The 19,373-nt window shown below is 37.4% G+C and overlaps 1 protein-coding gene across 1 annotated transcript in view; it reads left to right on the top strand.

Moving 5' to 3' along the window:
* Positions 1-18,280, top strand: part of CAB39 (calcium binding protein 39) — an 18,528-nt gene extending 248 nt beyond the window's left edge. Inside the window, exons 2-8 of the mRNA XM_008941491.1 lie at positions 6,881-7,045; positions 10,897-11,015; positions 13,969-14,137; positions 14,871-14,930; positions 15,608-15,673; positions 16,501-16,644; positions 17,514-18,280. Coding sequence (XP_008939739.1) covers positions 6,881-7,045; positions 10,897-11,015; positions 13,969-14,137; positions 14,871-14,930; positions 15,608-15,673; positions 16,501-16,644; positions 17,514-17,702 — 912 coding nt within the window. The 3' untranslated portion in view covers positions 17,703-18,280. The remainder of the gene's footprint in view (positions 1-6,880; positions 7,046-10,896; positions 11,016-13,968; positions 14,138-14,870; positions 14,931-15,607; positions 15,674-16,500; positions 16,645-17,513) is intronic.
* The last annotated feature ends 1,093 nt before the right edge of the window (positions 18,281-19,373 follow it).

Here is a 19,373-nt window from a genome sequence, read left to right as displayed (position 1 = left end):
TCAAATTTTTAAAGGTGGTTTGGAAGGGGGGGGGGGGGGGAGAAATTTACAATTGTTGAAACTGAATCAGGTAGGAATTAATTTTGGGTTTTATACACTGATAAAGGGTAAGTCGTTATGTGCCTTTGAACAGGTTGGTTTCATGTTGGTTGGCTCTGCATTTTTATGCCACTGGGACTTCAGATGGTACTTAGTTTGGAACTGTAGGATGATGCATTCTTTAATAAGCACCTCACAGCCATACAGTGTTCTGATTCTTGTGTCCACTGTAGTGGCTTTACCACTGTGTGGTAGTTCTGTCTGTGGTTGTCCATGCAGGTGTTTCCAGAGCAGAGTGTCTCTGTTATGGGAGCTGAGGAACTTTGTGCCTCTCTGGATGCCAGTAGAGTGTGCACTTTTACCTTTCTCTGCCTCTTCTTCAGCCCACAGGGACATGTGGTGAAAAGTTCCTGTGCTGGTGCAGGTTCCTTTGGTTAGGGTGGTTTGCTACTTCAGGATCTGCACCTGTTGATAGTCATTTACTTATCAACCAGTAGTCTTGGTAGCTTTACTAAAAGTTCAGCCTGTGTGCAGCTACAACCCACCTGGTTTCCTGATGAACTCAGCACAAGGTCATGGTTGTCAATACTTAAAAAAAAAACCCAAGACCAAATGAAAAAATAACCAAACAAAACATCTCCCTCTCCAATCTACCAGCTTTTGAAGCAGGCTATGATGCCCTCCTTGGATCCTCTCCTAGTATTATTTAACTCTTCTCTGCCATTCTTGGCATCCTTACAGACTCATGTGTAGGAGCTAGTCACAATCTTCTTCATATTCACCACTGTTTTTGGCAGAGTGTGGCCAGCTTCTCTACATCCAGTTTCACCTAGATTTGTCACTAATACTTTAAGTGCAGGAGAATCTGGGCCTTAACTGAATTGCCATCTTCATCCTGATATTCTTTAAATGGGCATCTTTGACCCCGGTGCCAGCACATGGTGTGTCCGGGTCTCTTGCAGTGTTTTTCCCTGGTGCTTTTTGTCTCTTGCTGGAGAGAAAGATGTTATGGCCTTTTACACAGGCCCGTGTGGAGGCTGGGAGGTTTTTAATTTGCTAATGCTTTTCTTCTTTCTCTAATAAAGACATCTGTCAGGAGAGGAGGGGTAGGTGCATTCTGAAGGGTCTGTGATGAGACATACCACTGCCCCCTTCATCTCAGCCTCATTATTCATTCCTGGAGATGGGGCTTGATCGTAAAATCTGTGCTCCTGTGTCATCTTTTTCTTAGACCTCTAATGGGGAACTGAGCATCTCCATTCCATTGTGTGTAGCTGTGCACTGCATCATGTCTTGTGTTCTTGGTGCTGTAGCTGAAGATTATGTACCATTTGCTTCTTGCTGGCTTTTAATCCCATACCTTCATCTTCTTTAAAGACCCCGTTCGTGTGAGGCTGCTGCTTTGAGAAGAAAATATGCTAAGCCAGTGGAGTAGTTTCTCCTGTGTTGTACAGAAAGCAACACATGCTGCTTGAAGGAGAAAAGGCAATCCATGATCACTAGGTTAAACATGAGGAGGGTTAAATACTGAGAATCACAAGACTGAGCTGAGTATGGTGGTGCTGGCCTCTGTCATCCTCCTTATTCACAAAGGAGACCAGTTGATGAATCTGAACATTCACAACGCCAGAGTCTACGTCTCCACACAGACATTCTTCAGGAAATAGTTGTTTCACTGGCACACTAAGACTTCCTTGAAGGTGACTGTAGTTGTGGCAGTTGCTCAGATGATTTGCTGGTTTGATAAAGTTCTTCAGTATCTTACAGATCACGGTACAGCTCTGACTGAACACTCCGGAGGAATGACTGGAGTAACTTAGGTGTTAAGAGACAGCAAGGATCTGAGCAGGAGCCACTATTAAAAAAGCAGAAAAATATCTGCATAGCTCAATATTTAGACATCTTTTTATCTTTCACTACCCTTTTTATTACAATGATCCTTTTTGCTATGTAGCTTCCCACCCTCCTCTGGAGAAGAATTCTGTGCTGCTGAAAGGATGAGTGGAACAGAAAAAGGAAAGCTCACTCCACGTGAAGCACAAAAATTATTTCCTTTTAGGAAAAGGGGAAAAAAGTGCCAGAGTTTTTCTTTTTTTATAAGTCCATTTTAGTAGTGATTATACTTGTATAAAATAGGATCGATCTCTCTCTCAGTAATTTGTGCCTCGTTGTTGTTTTGTCCAGGGGGATGCTTGTGTAGCCTGTCAAGTAACAACAGTGAACTTTTAAGGCTAAAGAGCATGGTATATATTCAATGTTCATTACTGTTTGTGGTAAATACACCCTTTTGGGTGCTGGGAATACACTTTTCCTACACTTCTTTGTTTCTTAAAATAAGTAAACACAGTTGCAGGTTTTCTTTGCTCTTGAGCATATGGAATTTGAAACGTGTTGGTAGATTAGACTAAAAAGCAGGTCACTTCAGCATGTGCTGAAGTTAACGTTTCAAAATTTAATCACTGTTTTCTTCCCCAAAATGAAATTAATTGTAAATGCCCTTTTGCTTTATTACCTTAGGGGTGGCTGAGGTTTCAAAGACAAACTAGTATTTTTCTACTGCAGTACCACAGTGGGTTTGTGTTTAGTAGGTAGTTCACCAGTATTCCTTCTATGCAGTAGCAGCACAGTGCAGTTAGGAAATAACAAATTTGCTACTACGTAGTGGATGCTTTTTTGACAGTTTCCTAACATGCTTAAAAATTACAGGTTTATAGGAAAACGAGTCAAATAATTTTCCCTAGAAATTAAAAGTGTAATTAATTGTTTGAACAGAATACCTTGGTTTTTTTCAGTGCTTAGGCTGAAATTTAAAACCTTTAATGTTTCGTTAGATGAAGAAAAAAAGCAAAGAAGGTAAGAGAGGGGTTTTTTATAGCTTGGACAATGTGTGTTCCTGTATGTTCTTTATAATCAAAATGGAAGAGATTCTTCAAAGCAAAAGTTATAAAGCAGCAGTAGTGTTTTTCATATAAATAGGACTTACCCTTGATCTTGTCCCTTAGTTAGTCTTTTATTTGCATCTCTTCCTCCTCTTTGGCTGATATCAGCTCTTATTTATTTTTATACTACCAATTTACTTGGTTTGGGGCACGTTTACTGTCGTGAAGGTAAATACTTACTCATGTAATAAACTTGTTCTTCCCTACCCTCTGACCTTGGCTTAACCTGCTCATAGCAGCTTGGCTTTGGGCTTTTGAGTAGTAGTTTCAGCCACGTTGTTAGCCCCTGTGGGTTGACTCTTGCAGGCAAGGTTGGTCTCTCTTCAAGTTCTATATGATGGACTACATACTATAGGTATGGGACAGTGCAATAAAGTGCTGTTTTTACTTAATGGTAGCTACTGCTCCAGACTTGTAAAAATATTCACAAAATACAGGCTCAAAACTATAGCTAGTTGACTTTTTTTGATAGATATTCTCATTAATAGTGGAATTTATGTAACTGTGTTATTGATGTGGATAGGACCCCTGATGACAGACGCAGAGCCTGCTGAGCTCCTCGTAAACACTTCAGGCCTCACCATGTGTCCTTTATCTTTTTCTACTGTTTCTCTAAGTAAAGACAATAATTGCTTCATAAAACTCAAATGCTCCAGCTGTAGAAGTCTAAATGAAGTATTTGGTATTTGCACTGCTTAGCATTTAAGGAAATAATAAATTTTTGGAATTATCTGTGGAATACACTAGAGACTGGTTGACAGCTATAAAGACATGAAGCTATCCTGATATGGCACTTCTACATGTGACCTCATGGTGTCTGTTTTTATTTTAAATAATATCTTCTTGTCCCTGATAAAAATAGAGAACTAAGTACTTTCTTTATTTTCCTTACTCTATTTTACTGTTATAGCTTGATTTGTCCTCAAATGGTGTTGGTTGTCTGGCATCACTGAATTGCAAGTGTGACTTGTCAGAGAATTTTTCTCTAAAACTCTGGTTGCTTTGTGGTTGCTCCTTCTTAGTCTCGAGAAAAAATATGTATAATATTTTAAATATATATTGTATTAACATCTTTATAGGCTATAATATCTAGACTATATTATAGGTATTCTCTGTATATCTATATTCCATATAGATAAAATACACTCTGCTTATATATTGTGTTAGAATATATAAAATATATTCCATATATATATGGTGTCTGTTGATTCCACTTTTGATCATGGGATTTTGGATGAACTTCACTGTGAATTTTGATTTTTCTCCAGATATTTTTTTTTTTTCCCTTTTTACATTAGGTAAATATTTCCTTAGTACCTTAGGAAATCTCACAAGTAACAGTAGTTGGCCTTCTCTTGTCTGTCTTGAATTTTTTTTTACTCGTTTTTCATTTAGCCATTAACATTGGTATTTAATGTAGCATTATATTTTTTCAGTGTAACTATCTGAATTCCTTTCTGTGTCTGAAATAACAAAAATAGCTCTGCATATTGTGTGTTTGGAATATGTTTGAAAGTTCATGGAATACAGACAAGCAGAGAGATTTTGGAATAAGTTTGTGAGAGTTTATTTCTAGTCCTTTTGAACTGAAGGGAATCCAGACATGCCATATTTTATGGCTTTTTAATGCATCAGAAGACTTTGGTTATTGATATAATACTTCCAGAAAACCTCGAATTTCTGTATTTGTGGTATGTATCCAGAAATGATAGTTTGGCCTAAGCTGAAACGATGGAAGCAAGTCTCTTTCATGGTGAAGGTGGTCAGACATTGGTATAGGTTTCCTAGAAAGGTTGTGGAGCATCCATCCATGGAGCTGTTCAGAGCCTGATCAACCTGATAGGGCTTTGAGGTTGACTGTACTTAGAGCAGGTGGTTGGGCCTGAGGTACCTTCCAGCCTGAGCTGTCCTATCTTTGTGTCTCTAACCATTGCTTCCCACTGAAGCCGTGTGTCATTCCAAGTTTAAGTGAGGCACATTCAGGTGGCCTTGACAGTTATGAGGAGCACGAGAAATAACTTTTAAGTTCTAATGTCTCTTCTTGAGGTTACCAACTTGTATATTCAAGTAGTGAGGGAGAGCCTTCAGGTGTGATTTTTAAAGTTTTTGAAGGGTTGTTCTGTTTTATGGGGTTTTGCTATGAAAAATTCTTCACAGACATCCTTCTTAATTGCAAGCATGCCCTTGGTATTGCCACTGTCTTACTTAAAATAGGCAGCTACTTGAACCTCTGCCTTTCTTCTTCCTCTTTCATCTTGCTTTCCAAATTAGTGTGCAGTGACAAATGGCAATACAATTTTCATTGCTGCTTCCTCTTTTCTTCGTAGCAATGCATCAAAGGCATCTCTTCATATTTCCATGTTTGAGAGATGTTCCTGTTTTTTTCCTAGTAAAGAGAGACTTCTGAGTTCTAAAGAAGTAAGAGCAGTTGTGTGGTGTAATACTACTACAATATGGTGAGCTGGCTTTCTTGGTTTGTCTTCAGGAGCTGTCATGACTCTTAAGTAGCCTTACTGAGCACCTGCTTCTTGCTGTCTTACTAACAGTGCACAGAAAATCCTTTGGAATTTCAATTGAGGAGAGAACTGAGACTAGGAACTGCATTTGGCAAGAAGAGGGAGGCAGCAGGGAGTGGAAAGTTGTGGAGGAGCTAAAAATGATACGGAGCCTCCTTAAAGGTCACAGAATCCTCACTTGCATACCTAGCAAAGCTGGATTGGAGTAGTGCATGGGTCATGCTGATATTGAGCCACTCTGGGTACAACACACACATGACAAATCTTTTTACATACCTTTTAGGAGACAAGCAATATCCTGAAAGTGATAATTTTTTCACCTCCTTGGTTTTCCGTGTGCTACCAATCATAAATACTTAAAGTGTTTGCATACCTTGTTGAAGGTTCATCTAATTAGTAAAAATTAGCACACTTACAAATGATTCATACTTTTCAGGCACGTGAAGAACTAATACAGGATAATTATACCAGCTATTCACAATGATGATAATCAGCATTTTACCCCCAAGCCATGTAAACATATATATTGGAAGGAGTACTTCTTTTTTTGTCCAAGATAACTGTATTTTAAGATTCAGTGGTGGCTGTTTAGAAGTCTTCATGTTGATTTTTTTAGTTTTGCTCATGAGATAACTCTGCTAGCACTACTAAATGCTCCAGGCCATCACGGCAGCTTGGGAATTCCTTATGCTGGCTTCCTTAAGTGAGAGGTCAGACCTGTCTGTCTTCTGTAAGATGGACTCAGATGGGAAGTGTCTTAGACTTCTAATTGTCTCCCGCATTGCTGTGTTCTTTTGAGCACACCTCTTGCTGGGGCTGTTTGCCAGTTTGTTCTTCTGTGCTGAGATTACCTGAAAATTAAAGGAGTTTCTCTTTGAGGTTTCATGAGTTTGAAAGGAAAAATTTCGTCCCCCGACTGGAATGGGAGCCTGGTATCTGACAAAACCTGATGAGTGCAAAATCTGTGGGAGGGAGACATTTGGTCTCTCTGAGCAGTTGATTAGAGATGGGCACGTGTCTTTGTGTCATGTTTTCCAGTCTGATCTTGTGTACCTCTGTTCTGCAAAACGGAAATTTCAACGGGTTCTTTTCATCCCATCGCTCTTCTTAGGGGATTTTTGAATGGGAAGTTTCAAGGCAGTAAAAAGGAAGAGGCTTTTGCTTTTGGTAACCTCTCAAATAAATCGTGTGCTTTTTGAAAATATTTTAAATAACATATAACCATCTTATTTACAAGAAGATTTATTGTTTTTGTAATTGTCATTTCCTGATTATTTTTTTCTTTCCCCTTTATGCAAGTTTGCAGATGGTAACAATAATAGAGTGTGCAGTTACAAAGCCAAATGACGTTCTGCTCTAACTGTATTATTCTCCCATTTTCTTTAGGCCACTGAGGAGGTCTCAAAAAACCTTGTTGCCATGAAAGAAATCTTGTATGGCACAAACGAAAAAGAACCACAGACAGAAGCTGTGGCGCAGCTTGCTCAGGAGCTGTACAACAGTGGTCTTCTTAGTACCCTAGTAGCCGACTTGCAGCTAATTGATTTTGAGGTAAGAAAAGATGTTTGACATTTCTTACATTGTATATGTTAAACACATCTGAATTCCTGCCACTTTAATTGGTTAAGATATCTTTCAATCTGAATCTCTTTATTTTTCTGGCTGGGACAAAACTATTAACTAGAGAACTCTGTTACAAACTACCTAGAAAAATAAGTCAGTGTAGAAAATGAAATCTCTGAATTTAGGCACATTAGCCACAAAAAAACCTCTAATCCTTATGATACAGTTCTGTTAAAATTACAGAATAATTCCTAGTTGTGTGCACAGAAGGGTTAATCTCTTGGTAGTAATACCGTAGTGAACACAAGCTATAATACTACAAGGCATGTCTCTATTCTCATCTTATTAAAGTACTTGGAAAAGTAAGGGAATTATGGTAAGATTTATGAGGAATTGTAAATATTTAAGTTAAGGTTGTTAGTTTTATTAACAGTCCAATATTTATCTCTCTTTAGAAATAAGTGATGCAACCTTTTCCATTTTCCTCATCTTTTTTTCTGTTTATAAAAAAAAACAACAAACCCAACTGATCACTTCAAAATAGCAATACTTCAATTCAGACATATGTCTATACAAGCATCTGTCTGGAGTTTGTACCACATCCCATGGAAACATTCAGCTTCCCAGTGCCATAGTGAAAAATCACCCTGCTTAGATGTAAGACTTTGCAGTACAATTGGATTTTCCTTTTTTTCCCTGAGGTCCTGCAAGAAGTGTGTGGTTGTCTAGGAAAGGAGCCAAAACCCATGTATCTCACTCAACAGCCTTGACCATAAAGACCATCCCACTTAAGGCTGCTTAAAAACTGGATTGTTCATGAACAAGTTGTTCATGATGTAAACACAACCATTTAAAGTCCTTTTGTAGTGTGACATTCCAAAAACAATGGGTTTCTTCCCTGTTCTGTCTTCTCTCCCCTCCACCCCACCCATAACTCCCTCTGATTTGTGTTTAATTGTAATACAGTGGTATTTTTTCCCTACCCACACATCTGTTTATACCAAACACAAAGCATTCAGGTTATTAAATAAGCAAGGAGACCTGGGAAGGCTGAGAAGGAATGCTGAAATGTGATGGCCTTTAATTGCTGAAGAAAGGAAATCATGAAACGTCATCTGGATTCTGCTGACCTCTAGATTCTTATCAGCTTGGTGTTTACTCAGCCTGGTTATTAGCAAAGGAAACTTTCATTATCTGCTGGTAATGAAGAATGATAACAATTTGTACAGGCTTGCTCTCATTAAGAAGAACTATTCATTTTATTCTAAGGGGACTTGAAAAGATCACAACTAGTTTCCTGCATGTGGGCTCTCTGCTGCTTTGTTACACAAGGATATGATGGTAACCCCTTGAGAGGGGACAAGTCCTTCACGCGGCTTTCTAGGCTGGACCACATCTGCTTTTTAAGGATGGGACCTGGCAGACTGTCCAGCTATTGTTGTTACCTAGAACGAATATCAACACACTTGTGCTGCAAACGTGCACGGCCTTCCCAGCTGCTTCACAGTCCATCAGATGTTGGCTTTGATATCCCAGGTCTCCATGGTTGGGGGCTTACTGCATTTGGGATGATTTCTCCATTACCTGTGGAGATACAAACTTGATTTCCTGTTGGTTCTTAAACTTGAAGAGTGGGTGTAGGGTTGAGCATTTATTCCTTCTGGTGTCCCACCAGAGCTTGAGGTCATTCAAGGATGAACAAAATATGTGTGGTTTTTTTTTTTTTTAAACTTCACTCTTGTTTCCTTGTAGAACAGGAATAGAGAGGGAGTGTTCACTCTGACTCTTCAGGGGTGGTTCACTCAGATTCTTAAACTGTCTCAAATGGATTTGAATCTGAATAGTATGGTAAAAAAACCCAGAAAATTAACAAAGTGAAAACGGGAAAAATAATGTTTAGTATTTTGATTAAGAACTGTCTGACTGTCCAGGCCGTGCTGTATGTAAAGGCCTGTTTAAAATTACATCCTTACCTGAAACTCATTTTCCAAGTAATGCAGTCAGCACAACTATCTACTTAACCAGACATATAAACTGGTATCCTTCTGGAGTCTTGTATCTCTCTCCTGATTTGCACCAGTGTGTCTGTAGGAGAGATGCCATCCCTTAGGGAACTGTTGGTTTTCTTGTTTTTTCATGTGAAAGAGAAAAACCTCCCAAAACAAAACTGCCTTGCTGAAGCCTTCTGCTCAGAAGACAATACTAGCACAGTGTCCCTCTCACCTCTTGCAGTCGTGACCATTGGCACAGGGTTCAGTGGCCGCTTGCCCTCGTTAGGCCATGAGATCACTTCGTAATGCCTCCTTCCAACAATAACTAGCTTTGGTATTACTGTGTACCACTATCAGTTGGATTATGTGCATCATAAGGAAGTGCTGTTCCTGGTGGTGAATCCAAAGCAAGTTGTGAGATCCAGCACAAAATTGGCGACGTTAGTGAATGAGAGTTGATGACTATATTATGTGGAGTTTGAGTAAAGCAATCTCTGGAAACACTGCTCTACTCATTTCAGAACAAAGAGTTCTGGTGTTGCTTTGAGCTGGCTTTCAATGGAATTGTAATTGAGAAAACAAGCATTTACAAACAAACTCTTATATCCTGAAAACAACACTCTAACAAAACTGCCTGTGGTAATTCACAAACATGCCATTTGTAAAACTACAGTCCTCCTACATTTTTATAAACATTTGGGTTTTTTCCTTAGGCACTCTTGATGTTGATTAGAAAACTGAAATGACTTTGACAATTTGCTGTTTGTTTTAAAATTCTTGCTAATTAAATATGACCTGCATTTTAGGGAAGAGCTTGCTTTTGTTACTCAGAGCATTTATAGTACAGCTGGAGATGGTCAAGAAACATTATCTACATATGGGTTTTGTGTATAACATTCAGGGAACCTGCAGGTGGAATTGCTTAACAGGCCTTTACTTGCAAGCCCAGGCTTATTACAAGTTTGCCTGGGCTTTTTCTACATTAGAGCTGATAACACTTGGCCCTGAAGCTGTCTTTATGGCAGTGCAAAGCAGAAAGTTAACTGTAGAAATCTGGCTTTTAAATGGTGCATGTGGGTAACAGTGGAAAGTGCTTAAATTTATAATTAGCTTTTTGTTAGATGTCCACACCACTGTGTCATCTTTGGCTATGCTCTAAGTGAAGAATAAATAGGAGAGGATAGATAGGAGATCCACACATACATTCCTTTGAACAGAGACCTTTCCCATCATCTTTCATACTATGTGGTGCTATTCTTGTGCATGTTTTTTTTTGTGTATAATCTGTGCTGAATTCCAGCATCCTGGTCTTTTTTTGTGCAGATACGAGACTTGCATTTGGGTCAGTGGGTGTTTTCATTTGCAGGTTTTGTGTTATTTATTTAACTTCCCTATGTTATTGTTGTAAGTTGGATGTTAACAGTGCAGTCAGAAATGCTCTGCACACCTAACGGTGGCATTGTGTTCCTCAGCAAGGGGAGAGGGTAATGGAATACTCAAGAAACATGCTCTCAGGCAAAAACACAGTTAAAAACTGTATGTTATTAGCAAAAAAGAAGTATTAAACAAGCCCAGGAGATTGGTGCTACATAGAAATATCAGATGAAACATCAAGTGGATTTACTTTTTGATGTAAATTACCTGTGATCTGGCTACAACATGATGTAATGTTTTGAGTGCTTTGGCATATTTGAAATGAGTATAAAGAAACAGAATATTTGATCTGTATAAGATCAGAGCACAGAGGCTGACTGAACTGCAGAATGCATGAGCTGGTTGTAATGTTTAATTGTTAACTTACAGAGTGGACTTGAATATTGTGTGTTTAACTGCAAATGTTTTTGACAGGGCAAAAAAGACGTTGCGCAGATTTTCAACAACATTCTCAGAAGGCAAATTGGTACAAGGACTCCCACAGTTGAATACATCTGCACTCAACAGAATATACTGTTCATGCTATTAAAAGGGTATGTACACAGTGAAGCATAAATATGTTTTTATTTGAAGCACTAAGTCTTAAAAGTCATAGAGAAGCAGAGAGTACTGAAAGGGTTTGGCTTTCTTTGTAATATGCTTGATTTTTTTTGTTTTCTTAGAGCTTGTAATTCCCCCAAGTAAAGGAGAATTTGAGTATTAAAACACCAAAAACATACTTTTGCATGAAATATGACTAAAAGTTGAGAACTGTTAGTAACCTAAAATATTCTTACTGGGGTAGTGCAGCCATTTTCCTTTCAATATACTGTTTGATCCTATTTAAACTGTTTCCTTGTAAACTTATCCATCAAGAATTAAAGGTTGTTTTGGTGGTGTTTGTTTTTTTTTTTCCCCCATTTAACTACTGTCATTTCCAGTTTGCTCTACTATCCCTTGGTCTTAGACTTCGTATTCATAGTGATTTATGTGCCTATAGTGACACACCAACTCAAAGCTGACCAGACAAAGAGTGATTTGGGGGCATATGGTACATGCCAGATGGCTGTTTCTTCCTCTGTTCTTGCATTATCCTGGTGTGCTGGATATTGGAGAATCGTGCCATGCTGAATGTGTGGTTGCACATGTAGGGCTGTGGATCTCAAACATGAAAGCAGAAAGGTGTTGTTAGCATTTTCATGTTAAAACAAGATTTAAAAAAAAAAAAAACTGAGAATGTGCTTTCTCAATTCAAAAAGAATTGCTCATGTTTCTAATAACATTCATGGAGAAAATTCTGAAAATTGCAGTTCCAGTGTGTTATTTTGGGATAGAAAGGTTCACTGGGCATTAATAAACATGTAAAAAATGCAGCTATTTCAAGTGCTGGTTTTATAATTTGTGTTAAAGCTGCTGGGCAAGCTTACTGCTATTGATGGGTGCTTATTCCACCTGCTGGGATAGGTGGAGGATGTAACAAAGGGCCATGCTTCACAGTGAGGTACTTGCCTGGGTTATGTTGATATCGAGATGTGAGGATAATCAAGTATATTTTTAATATTTAAACAAGAAGCTTTATTGTGTTTTTTCTTTTCCTTCCTCCTAGTTTATAGCACTCAAACCTGTCTAGCCTGCCACATACATGGCTTCCTAGGCTATTTTATTGTAACGTCTCTACATTTACTTAATCTTGGCAATTTGTTTAAGCCACTGGAAAGTGGATCACACCAGAAACTTTCTCTGTGGACACAGCAAGAGTGTTACATCTTTTAATTTCCTGCTGACTCTAGAAGTTTGGCAACAGAAGCAGTATGGAGTATTTGCTTCAGTTAATATGAGTGCAAAATCTGTATTCATCTTCCACAAGTGCTTTGTTGTTCTGTGGGCTTTTTATTATTATTTGTTTTTCTTATCCTGCATTACAACCCTTATTTTGGGGAGAACCAAGATTTAGATGTTAGATGAACAGAAGGATTATTAATTCTGGCATAACACAAAAGAAAATACTAATTCAGTACCTCTTCAAAATGACTTGCAGAGAAGGCAAAAGCATTTTGAGGTGCAGAGAGAAGAAACTACTTTCTTAGCATGCTTTAAGTGATATGTGACTGAATGAGGTCTATAACACATTTGTCCTAATTTTTAGTCTGTTGTCACTCTTCAGAGAGCATTATTGTGACAGGGATTATTGAAACATGTAAGTCAGGGTGTTTGAAATGGACATTTAGCTAGCTTTAGTTGTTTAAATGTTACATGTCCAGCTGAGTCAAATTTATGTAAATTTAAACTATAGGATGAGTTGCAACAGGTTCAGTAAATTTCACGTCTCCATGACAGGTTAAATGGGAAAGTGTTACAGGATTTAACATGAGAATTAATTAATAAGAAAGTTTTTTGTATGTTGGCATAGTTAGTGTTTACTATGCACAATGATAGCTTGCTCCTATTTTGGTGAATTTAAATTACTTTCCAATGGTATAGGGTGAAGGATTCTTTAGGTGGGAGGCAGGAAGGTGTGTAAGGTGCTTTGACTGCTCATGAACAAGGGAGGTTACAACAGACTTAAATTCTGTATGGACTGGGATTGCTTATATTGCAACATGCTGAGATGAGATCTTGGTTTGGAAGGGCAGTTCCTTCATCATCCAGGGTCCTACTGTTAGCTTGCTTGGGAAAGCAGGGAGCTAGTAGCAAGTACCAAGGTGTGTTTCTATCAGATATGTGTCAAACACACTGCTGTGAGATTTTGACAGCTGCTGTTGGCATATGCTAAAATCAGAGAGATCCATGTAGCACTTGAGCAAGAAAACCTGCCAAAAAAGTGTAGCAACAGTTTCTAAATGAAGCCATCAAGGGTAGCTTCATCACTTCCATCAAATCAGTGATGGACATATGCCAGAAGGTCTCTTGTGAGAAGGTGCAGATACTTTGCTAGAGGCAATTCTTGGGTGCAGAGAAGGTCAATATTGTCCTTAAAAACAGGACACTTTTGCTGGCGTTTCACATTCAAAGCCTGTGCTGCGTGGAGGAAGAAGTTATGCTGAAAAAAATGGGTGATGAAAGTAGAGACATGAATTAATGTCCAGTATTGTTATTAACCCTTCATGCTCATATCCTAGATAGTTTTCTGTAAATTGCTGCCATGTTTAAGCAAACAGCTTTCAAGGCAGAAATCACTTACTGCTTTTTCATATGGCTTCAATCCCCAATAGGGAAAAAGAAAACTGATTTTGAGTATGAAGAAAATATTTTTATTCAGTCTTGTCTCTCAGTTTGTGGAAATTGTTTGTATTGGCTATAATTTGGTACTAAGCTAGCACTGATTCTAGTAAAATTTTCTAGAAGTATTTAAAAGTGGAGTTTAATGCAGAAATAAACACCTCTAACTTTCTGAATTTTTATTTACTTGATAGTACTGAAAACTAATGAGCAGTGTGGTGGTGCAGTGATGATTTGTGAAAGTATTTATAAAAAATCTTTGCTTTGCTTTTGTTTTTTTTTAAACAGGTACGAATCTCCAGAAATTGCTCTAAATTGTGGAATAATGCTTAGAGAATGCATCAGGCATGAACCACTTGCAAAAATAATCTTGTGGTCAGAACAATTCTATGATTTCTTCAGATATGTGGAAATGTCAACATTTGACATTGCTTCGGATGCATTTGCCACATTCAAGGTAATGTACAGACAACATTTGAATTGTTATTTCTGTAGTTCTCTCCTGAGTGAACCCAGATGATGCGTGTTACATTTTGGGGTGAAACAAGCCTAGGGCAGGGGAAAAAAATAGATGTGATGCAAATGGGTAAGCTGGATATTGTTCTCTTTCTTATTTATCAGAATACAAGACATTGCTTTAAATATTCTATTCTAATTTATATTGTAGAAACCAAGATTTAAACTATCATACATGAGCTGAATACATGTGCACTTTCCATGCCCAGGGGCTTTTAAATCTGTCTCCAGCTCCTTTTCATTCCATTATAAACCTGAGTATATTTGAAGCTTATGCTTTGTCTGGGGAAATTTTTTCTTGTCTTAAACCAATCAGTTTTGGAACTATCAGCATAACACCGATCAGTATTAAATAGTGGGTCTTAACCTTGGTTGTGCATAGTTCTGTGCAGGGCATAGCCTTGATCTATAAATGCCATTCTTCAGTGATAATTTTATAATTCCACAAGCTATTTACCTGTGTAAATTAACATAACATACCACAGACCTTTCCTAAAGTGATGCCAAGATCCTTAGCAATGTCCAGGTAACTGCGTTCATGTCCTAAATTTCTTGGTTCAGTGAAATAGCAAAATCTTCCTTTGGATATCTTACGTTTACTCAATGTTTTATGAGAATGTATGTGCACTGTCTAAATATTTCAGTAAAAATACTGGTTTTGTGCTTTTTTACAGGATTTGCTTACAAGACACAAGTTACTAAGTGCAGAATTTTTGGAACAACATTATGATAGGGTGAGCAGATACTGTTATTGGTTGGTTTTTGTTTGGTTGGTTGGTTTTTTTTTTGTTTGTTTTGTTTTTGTTTTTTTTTTTTCCGAGTGCTTTGTACCTTATTTGAAGAAATCTGTGTTTTCACTCCTTGTTTACCTTGGTCTTCGGAAATTTTCACACAATATTGAACAGCTATTTTAAAGCAAATTGAATTTACACTAATATCTGCCAAACAGTAAGATTAAAACCTTACTGTTGAGCTTAGAAAGGTGTGAAAACAAGAAAAGGTGGCAGAAGTTCTCTTTGAGAACGAGATTTGATTTTTCCACTAGAGGGAACCCTTTCCTTGTCTTTGTCTTTTGCCTGTATTCATCCCTAACAACTGAAGCCCTCCACCTTCTGGGGACTGCTGAAATTCATGAGCAGTCTTTAATAACAGGAACCATTACAGTTTAAGAAATAATAACTACTTCCAGCACATTGCAATCTAAACATTAAAGGCTCCTAAAAGTATAAATATTGTTTTTTAAGCACATACAATTTCTAAAGAGTAGTGACTTACAGGAAGCTACTGAGAGTTCAGATTTTGTTTGGTTTTGTTATGGATTTACATCTCCTCCAGTTGTTGTAATCATTTGGAAGACGAGTGTGTATGATGCTTGGAAAGGTCCTAACCCTTCTCTTTATTCTGCCCTTAGTTCTTCAGTGAATATGAGAAGTTACTTCATTCGGAAAATTATGTGACAAAGAGACAGTCACTTAAGGTAAGGCAATTTTGTTTTCTTCTTAAATGCAAAGTTAGAGAATTCCTTTAATTTCAAGGTGGGCTGACTTTAATGGAGATGGTTTCAGTAACTGCCTTGAATAGTGTGTATTTTAATTTTTCCTATGCTTTAGTTCTGGGGATCAGCTACTTCTCTTTAACCCAGTCTTTCCATTATTTAGTATCCAGCACACACCAAGTAATTTCTGCCCCTGTGTAGAAAGGACTATATGCAAATATGTTTATTTTTATTGGTGGTTTTTTTTCCCCCCCTTCAACAAATCTGGACACTTGAGTATTTTAGTAAAGATTCACATGATGTGATTAGAGCAGTACTAATCTTACATTCAAGAAAGTGACAAATAGGGAATATAAATATAATACCTAACTTATAGCAATGGTGGTACTTGTGGGGAATATCTTTTTACACCTTTCTGCACAAAGAAGGTAGCAGAAGTGTAAGTATTTCTTATTTGTAGTACTAACTTGTTTTTAAAAAAAACCTCACAATCTTATTGGTGACACACAGCTTCTGTGTAAATAAAAAAAAAAAAAAAGAAATTGCACAGGGGGGAAAAAAAAAGGAGGACTTTCCTTATAATTCCATCTCATAAGAAGAGGGGAGCAAGGTGATTTTTCACTTGTTGAGAAAAAGGAGAAACTGCATCATCAAAATAAGAGGAAAATGCACCCTGCACTTACAAATTCAGGACATTTGAGTTCTCTTTATAGACTAGTGTTAACTATGCAGTGCTCCAGAGAATTTCTGAAACGGGTTGTGTCCCATGTCAGTCATTTTTTTCCTTTGGGCTTGTTTTCCACTTTCAGCTTCTTGGTGAATTGTTATTGGACAGACACAACTTCACAATTATGACAAAGTACATCAGTAAACCTGAAAATCTCAAACTAATGATGAACCTTCTACGAGACAAGAGTCGTAACATTCAGTTTGAGGCCTTTCACGTGTTTAAGGTATGTTAAAAAATCACAATAAAACAAACAACAAAAGAACTTGACCGGAAGCTTAGTTGAGTAAACTACTTATCTGAGCCTAAATGGAGCTTGTCTTAGTGTCTGCTGAGTGGTTAGATAAAGAGACAGCTAATGTTTGTCTGCATTATTATCCATTTTTACAAATAGCTATCTTTGTATGTATCAAAAACTGTTTAGAAACCACTTAGGGACTTTCATATGATTGTCAGTGTAATCTTTCTTAGAAAATGTTGCAGTTAAGAAAGATGAAGTGCAGTAAGATAAGGAGGAACACGCGATTTCACGTGACATCATGAAGCATCCTGGAGTCCCAAAGTGTTGTCAGCAAGCTGCGTGATCTAGGAAAGAGAGCAGTATTCTAGTCAAGTCACCTAAATTTCAAAGCCTACTTGTAATTTGCACGTGATAAATACCTTCTGATTTAGACACACAAATAGAACTTGGAGATGTAACTTGAGGTATGAAAGTTTTCAGTGAACTTGAGGCTACCCCTCTGTTGCTGTTTATAATATGAAGCCATGAATTTGCTGCAGTATTTAAGCATGAGGTGTCTTCAGTGGTTTCTGCAGAGGGTATTGCGGCTGGGCACCTCCCCCAAATTCAGTTTACTTTGGTAATTCAACTTTGTTCAGCTTCTATTCTAACAATAATAACTTTTAAAAAGGATTAATTTTATTTTTAAACGTGCCATTATTTTTAATCCATTATTTTTTCTGTAGTAGTGGAATACAGAATAATTAAAACATCATTTTAAGGTGTTGTCCCCAGTGGTTTGTTGGCTAGGTTTGGCTTTTAACTTGGCCTTCTCTTTACTACTGTTATGCTAAATACCTTTTATTTTCTTGCAGGTGTTTGTAGCCAATCCTAACAAGACACAGCCTATATTAGACATCCTTCTAAAGAACCAGACCAAACTTATTGAGTTCCTCAGCAAGTTTCAGAATGACAGGACCGAGGATGAACAATTTAATGATGAGAAGACCTATTTAGTTAAACAGATCAGGGATTTGAAGAGACCAGCACAGCAAGAAGCTTAATCTCCAACAACCCCTTAAAATACTAAACCCAAATTCAGCATTTGCTGTTAGATATTCAGCATCAGGCACTCTTATCGATTCATGAGGAACATTACTGCTAATCTGCTGTTCAGTGAACGGTTTTTGTTTTTCTCTTTTCTTTTTTAGTCCAAGTTGAAAAACATAGCTGCTGCTTTCTTGCACAATGTGGACTTTCTTGATATTTGTGTCATTTCAGAATTCAAAGACACTGCTTGTTTTAGGAGTCCTGAAAAGGAAGATTCTAGGTTCGTGAAAGCAAACATATAGATGCTAGTGTGGTTTAGGAGAGAAGGTATTAATGTAGTTAAGTAACAGGTTGCATGCTTGCAAATCTGAATAAATCTGTATGTTTGCACTTACCTTGTTTGAGATATGAGCACAATGTGACCTGTGCATACCTGGCACCATAGTATAAGATTATATGCCTTGATTTAAAAAAAAAAAATGTGCAGTGCTTTATTTGTAATCAAAGGGGAAACGTATCTAAGATGTGAGCTTATTGGGATAAACAGTTGTCTTGCAAATAAACTGATATTGAAACTTAGTAACTTTTAAAAGATTGAAATCTCAAGGTTCATAAGGAAAATGTATATATGCCTTTCACTGCTTTATAGAATTTTTTTTGACATGATTTGATTTTTCTGAGAATTGACTTGTAAACTTGGAAATATGTTCTGAGGGTTTTTGTTAATTTTACTTTGAAGGTATTTCAGACAGTAGACCTAGCAGTGACATTTTGCATTTCATTTCAACAAGGCTTGCTGGTTTCTTTTGTATATAACTCCTAGGCTGCTCATTTCTTTAAAATATGATTTAATTTGTACAGCAGAGGAATGTTATTGTATTAGTCTGTAACTATTACCTAATATTGAGTTTTGCAAAATGAATGCTCATATGTAATTGAATACTTCAGATCACGTGGAAATGCTGATTTAACAATCTTAAGTACTGCAGCATTAAAAAGAAGAAAAAAACCAAACCACCAACCAAATTCTTTGTATTCACTCATCTAATGGGGTGCCATCAATTAGGGTAGGTTGAAATAGAGAACTGGGAACCCTTTATAATATGTTCTTACTGGGTAATATTGGCCTTACTCAATTAAACTAGCATTGTGCTCACCAGCTCTGCAAATGGCAAAGATTATGCTAAATTAATATCGATTCCTCATACTTCTGGGGAGCCTGCAGTGCATCATTTCTTTCTTACAGTAAATAACTCAGTACAGCAGTTGTGGAATTGAATGATTTAATTCCCTCCGGCTTCAAGAAGCAATTTCATAGATGTCCTAGGATAACAAAATGATTTACTTTTGTTGATTCTGTACTTTAATGCTGCAAGCTATCAGTATTTATAAAAACAAAAAACCCAACTGATTTTGCACCGTGTTTTTGTTACTGTGACCATACAAAAGGAATCTACTAAACATAGCTCAGTGATGTTAATAAAATTGTCTGTATCCATCGTATAGTAGCGCTAAGATCACAGCCGAGCAAACCTACGGATTGGAGTCTGACAGTTCAAATTCTGCATGGCTGAATCTGATTGCCAACGCTGTAGAAAATGTTTGTGGCTTCCTTTGCCTCTTCCTAACTCAGATATTTCGCAGTCAGCACAATGAAGCTCCTAAGTGACATTTAAGCCGATTTG

Source organism: Merops nubicus, unplaced genomic scaffold (assembly GCF_000691845.1).
Source record: "Merops nubicus isolate BGI_N331 unplaced genomic scaffold, ASM69184v1 scaffold36005, whole genome shotgun sequence".
NCBI classification, from domain to species: Eukaryota; Metazoa; Chordata; class Aves; order Coraciiformes; family Meropidae; genus Merops; species Merops nubicus.
This window is presented reverse-complemented; position numbering and strand designations above follow the sequence as displayed.